Raw genomic sequence first — 5,926 nt, forward strand, 5'->3', positions numbered from 1 at the left:
GTGTGTGTGTGTGTGTGTGTGTGTGTGTGTGTGTGTGTGTGTGTGTGCGCGCGCGCGTGTGCGTGCGTGCGTGCGTAAAAGTGAGGCAGTGTGAGAGACATTTTATCTCACGTTGCTTTTATTTGTCACTATTTATTATATGGTGTACTCACGTGGTGGGGCGGTCACATTTCTCCCCCCACAGCAGGAGACATAAATAAACATCTATAGACAATGATGAGATGTTTGCGGGGGTGTGGTGTCCAACCTTGACCGTTAATGCCATATACAGTACAGTATCAGACTGCTGAGACTCTTATGTCTGGGTCTGCTGGCTGCACGCGGGATGAGGAGATATAACTAACGAAATGTCATTAGATTATTAGTTAGGTTATTGGAATTAGATAAATATATTTATATTACACAAAACTGTACACATTTTGTTATAATATGACTTTTTTTTTACTGAGGCTCTTAATCGTGCAGCTTTACAAAACTGTGATGCCAACAACTTAAACGTGTCAAACCGATTCATTTCAGCAATCCCTGATAAAATCGTAATTTTCAAAGATGCCCCCCCTCTGATAAAACAAACAGACGAACTGACTCTCTCATTCTTTCCATTTCATTATAATGAACCAAACAGTAGACTTATTGAACAGATGGCCCTCAGACAATTCAATTTGACAATTTGAAAATGACTCTGTAATGATGGGGGGAACCAGGACTGATGGGGAGCACGAGGAGAGCTAACGTGCTGACTCTCTGCGAGCTGGAGCGCACTTTTTTTCATGCACGTGAGCCCACCTCGCAGTTTCATGGTTCTGTGAGCAATCGTGCTTTTTTATTTATTTCACACATTTTGTATTTGTTTATTTTGTTTCTGGCCAGTTATTTTTGAGTGGTTGTATTTTTTTGGACAGCGGGACACTGCGCAGTTTAGCTGTAATCCTCGTATTTATGTTGGATACAGCACTTAGTCCCGCAAGACTAATGCATCTAATCAAAGCTAATTTCAACCCATCGGGCTGTAACAGAAAAAAAAGAAATGTGCGCGGCGGCTGCCAGGCTTTTTGTGAGCTGAAACTTTCTTAAGCTCATAATCTGCCAGAGCAGATACTCTGAATGAGCACTTGGACCGCTCGACGCGGTTGATTCAATTCTTATGAGGAAAAAAAACAACTACATTTAAATTAAAAAAAATGTGATTTTTGTATTATTTCCAAAGAAACACTTGCACACTTGGAAATTGATATACGGATGTTCATTTGTAAATGTTGAATTCATTTGACACAATAAACGCAATTAACTCTGCGCACAGGCGGTGGAAGTACACTCCTCACATTGTGTCATCTCATTTGGGCTCTCGCAGTGTTTTGTCACATAGTAACGAGACGAAACTCCGCTTTATTCTGGTGCTCGTGTAAAACATCGGGTCGGCTTCTGTTTCGTCTTGTTTTGCAGACAGATGCGGGCACATTTCCATAGCTGCGGCTCAAGTGACAACGCAGCGAACGGACGATGGATGTTCCAGCCACCGCGGGTCTGCTCCTCACTCTGCCCTTTAGCCTCAGTGTGCAAACTGCACGGATTAAACTAATGTCCTCCCCCGAGTTGATGTTTGATAGTCGCGCATTCTTAATTGTCAACTCTAAACAGAGCGCACGCACGCACTGGCACACATGAGCGCGCCCAGACACACACACACACACACACACACACACACACACACAGTGCGCAGCTTCTGTCTAAGTGGCTGGGGCGGGACGCTGCGTGGGACGAGGCGGGGACAGCAGGCAGGCGGACAGGCTGCTGGTCGGGTTGGTGGACAGCTGATGGTCCGCGTTATTAACTGGGGGGCGTTCCTACTTGCTTTGTAAACCCCGCCTCCCACACCTACTAGTTCTCTCTCCTGTTTGGCATCCCAGAGATGGTCCAAAGTGATTCCTCAGGGAAGAATAGAGCGCAAATCACCCGAGCAGGAGCTGACGAGGAGCGGAGCCGCAGTTTGCCCAGGACAGCCTCTTTAATTGCGCGTAATCTTCCGTTTCATTCATCTGAACGGAGGAGAAGACTCTGCAAATACAGACACGGAGCGAAGGAGTGTGAAGCGTGTTTCATCTCCTTGGTTTTTCTTTCCCACCGCGGACTGTTTGTTGCAGAAAGTGACATTTTGCTTGTGTTTTTGTCAGCTGCACCTTGATCCGGGGGACTGTCGCCAACTCCGTGCAGCCTCTCATCCTGCGCTTCCCCTTTCATCGTTCTCAGCGTTGTTCATCTTCACAGCTGCTGCTTCCCCCTCTCTCTTTTTTTCTCTCTCGTGGAGTCGCTGACATGAGGTGCAGCTAACCCTGGATGCCGACAGCTCCCCTTTTTCCTTCCACATGTCGCATCTTTTGTTTACTTTGAGAAACACGCGCAACTAAACGCCAAGTGAAACAGACCACGCCACTTTGCTCCTCTGACAGCGCGATCAAACAGACGCAAGAGGAGGGGAGGCACGGGAAAAAAAGGAGGGAGCCCAGGAGAGGAGGATAGAGAGAGAGGGAGAGGAGAGAGCGCGTGAGAGAGACAGCGACAGCGTGAAGGTGCGTTTTGATGTTTGGCATCCACGAGAGCATCCAGAGGAGTGGGAGTAGTATGAAAGAAGAGCCCATGGTGGCCGGGATGAACGCGGTTCGGACATGGATGCAGGGCGCCGGAGTGCTGGACTCCAACACAGCCGCCCAGAGGTGAGCCCGAGGCGGCCTTGGCGCTGCGCTGCTCCGGGGCGTGGAGACCGGACCGGGCGGGGTGGGGGAGAGAGCGCGTTCAGAGCCGCGGCGTTAAAGACGGAGCGCCTGTATCACTTGGGGCAGCACGCGTTCCCAGAGGACGTAGAGTTGGATAACCACCGTTCCTGCTGGCTTTTTAAGTTTTTAGCTGCCAGTCCAACATGATATAAAGCTGCATGTGGCTCAGAGTGGTTTAGCATATTTGTGGACGCAAAGCACAGTTAGCTCCAAGCACTTTAAGGCTTGCGGGGTTTAAATGAAGGCTTAGATTCACTTTAGTGAGTGAAAAGTATGCTGAGTGCGTTTCACCATACTGCGGTAGTTGTTTATCTTCTTTGGTTGTGATAAAGTAGAGTAGCTTACTTTGTGCATATTTTGATATTTTTGTCCAGCTTGAATTTAGGAGGGCTTCTTTTTTCTTAAAACAATAAAATGAAAATATTTAGGGCTGTAATAAATCAAGTTGGTCATGGTAAAAATATAATATCTAACTTTTATTGACAACAGCCATGAAAGCAATTTACTTTCCAAATTATGTCTGTAATGTAAATTAGTACAATTAACCTTTTGGGCCTATAGCTTAATATTTCAACTTATTTGTTTCATTATTGTTAGTTAAACTATAAAAGGCATTTGTGCGCATTCGAAATCGGTTTTGATTAAATGATGTGTAGTTAGGGATTTTATCATCGGACAGTGACTAAAACATAAACGACTGTAGATTGTGTTTTAAAAGCAGATCTCTCTTATGTTGCATTTTTTATTGAATACATTTTTTTAAATTGCCTCCGTGGTGGATGGTGCTGGTTTGTGCTTGTGTCCGCAGCGGAGTGGGTCTTGCTCGGGCACACTTCGAGAAACAGCCGCCCTCCAACCTTCGCAAGTCCAACTTCTTCCACTTCGTCCTGGCTCTGTACGACAGACAGGGTCAGCCGGTGGAAATAGAGAGAACCACCTACATCGACTTTGTAGAGAAGGACAAGGTGAGTTTACACGCTTCACACACAAAAAACATTTTCAACTCATGACAGTATATAATAAAACATGTTCAATAAGCTTCTAATGCGTGCATTTTATTGGAACATTGACTAACGCAGTATACTGGCTGTTTAGTCAAAGTGATAAATTACCAGACGTGTGTTAACAAAGTGGCCAGACACACACAGCAGGGAACACGGAGTTTTTTTTAGATGTGGTTTCCTGAAAGATGTACACACTTCACATTATTTTGGCTTCTCTTTATTATTAAAAAAAAAAACCCCGCACATCAATTTAAAACTAATTTATTTAAAGGTATAAATCAAGTGCATTAACGCGTTTGCACCCCTTTGCCACTAATGACACTGAATGATATTTTTATGACAGTTCAGCACAGCGGGTTGCCTTATTCCTGCAGGTGTTGTCAGACACGATATTTAATTATCCAAACAAACATCAATATTAGTGTTTGATGCGTCGATCAGGTGTAATATCGATCTATTTGAAAGTGGCGTTTAAAGTGAGTGTTTTACTTCAAATGTGTGTTTTATTCATCAGCCTTTAGTATCGACTTGTTTATTATTTATTAAATCCAAACGTCCTTCTACTGTTGGTCAGCAATAACGCATTTTAATATTATAGTATACACTATGTGATTTTATGAATATGTAATTAATAAATATGTCTTTTTTTTTGTATTATACATTTGTTAATTGTCTGTAGCGACAATTTCCGTTTCCAATGTGGGTCAATAAGGTTGTAAACAGGCCTATTGGTCGAGAACGTTTTTCTCTTCTCTAAAATATCAGATTATATTATATTTCGTCAAAAATAAAATAAAGAAAAGTTGTTGAAGTTACAAACAGAACCTTGTTTTGTTTCTTTTTGATATAACGAAGTGATTTAAATGTGATCACAGTCTAAATATATCAAGCCGTGGACGCGCAGTAACAGTCCCAGGAGGAGGTGGTTTTCTTGCTCTGACCGGCACTGTTTGGTTTAATTTTGACAGGAAACGACGGGGGAAAAGACCAACAATGGGATCCATTATAGACTTCAGCTCCTCTACAGTAACGGTGAGTTTAGCCATCATTTTTATGAAGCAATAAAAATAAAAAAAAACAATGACTAATACGCCAAACCAACGTCAGCAAATTCGGGAAACAAATGTTTAAAGAGGTCACATCCTGTTTTGTTATATGTATTATTCTATTATTTCAGGAAATCTATCGTGTTATCTGTTTAGTAAATGCTTTAAAAGTTGTTATCTACACATTACTTTTATTATTACTCCATTTCTATTTAATAATAATAATAATTATAAATATTATTATTGTGCTTGCTGCTTTGTACAGTAAAAAGATATTCTCCGATCAGCAGTAAACAACTCAGGGAAGCATAATACAATGTTTCTTGAACTCCATTTTAACATTTATTTTTTTAGTCCTGGTGCCTTGATTGAATCATCAAACTATATTGATTATAGTTCAGTAAACCACGGGGTTCTCCCTGCTTTGCACATTTTGAGAAAAACAGCAGGGGTAAAGAAAGTAAATTCAATTTTTTGAGTTCCAAGCAAACTGACAGCAGCAAATACTGAAAGTCATTAGTATCAGTTTAGACTCACTTAGTCCGCATAAAGTGCCTCAGAGGGGAAGTCAGAATAGATCAAACTTGTGGTACATTAGTAGCTTTACATTTGACCCATTTCTCTGTCTCTCTGCAGGAATCAGGACCGAGCAGGACTTGTACGTTCGTCTCATTGACTCTATGACTAAACAGGTAAGAGGTTTGCACTAAACTACAGGTTCAAGGAATGAAACTGTGCATCGGGGAGTTTGTTGGTTGTGTTGGTTTCAATGTTGCCCCCCCCCCCCTTCTCTGGTCCCCACCACATGCCTGTGTCTGAGACCCTCAACTTCAGCACAGCACAGCCTGCTTGATAAACGACCTGTCTTACCTGTGGAATACATTTACAGAGGCCCAGAAAAGTAGAGGACATGTGTCCTCATACTCTACCTCTGCACAGCAGCCAGTCAGTGTGTGTGTGTGTGTGTGTGTGTGTGTGTGTGTGTGTGTGTGTTTGTACAAGCGTCAGGCAGTATATGTGTGTGTGTGTGTTTTTACAAGCGTCAGGCAGTATATGTTTGTGTGTGTGTGTGTGTGTGTGTGTGTGTGTGTGTGTGTGTGTGTGT

General features: G+C 42.8%; 1 protein-coding gene across 4 annotated transcripts in view; it reads left to right on the forward strand.

Annotated features, from left to right (window-relative positions):
• The first annotated feature begins 1,672 nt into the window (after window positions 1-1,672).
• The window catches only part of ebf1a (EBF transcription factor 1a), a 54,506-nt gene continuing 50,252 nt past the window's right edge, over window positions 1,673-5,926 (forward strand). For all 4 annotated transcript variants that reach the window (XM_031857697.1, XM_031857696.1, XM_031857698.1 and 1 more), the window contains exons 1-4: window positions 1,673-2,711; window positions 3,580-3,736; window positions 4,744-4,807; window positions 5,458-5,513. In XM_031857697.1, coding sequence (XP_031713557.1) covers window positions 2,578-2,711; window positions 3,580-3,736; window positions 4,744-4,807; window positions 5,458-5,513 — 411 coding nt within the window. In that variant the 5' untranslated portion in view covers window positions 1,673-2,577. The remainder of the gene's footprint in view (window positions 2,712-3,579; window positions 3,737-4,743; window positions 4,808-5,457; window positions 5,514-5,926) is intronic.

Source organism: Anarrhichthys ocellatus, unplaced genomic scaffold (genome assembly GCF_004355925.1).
Source record: "Anarrhichthys ocellatus isolate YVR2014 unplaced genomic scaffold, GSC_Weel_1.0 scaffold19, whole genome shotgun sequence".
NCBI classification, from domain to species: Eukaryota; Metazoa; Chordata; class Actinopteri; order Perciformes; family Anarhichadidae; genus Anarrhichthys; species Anarrhichthys ocellatus.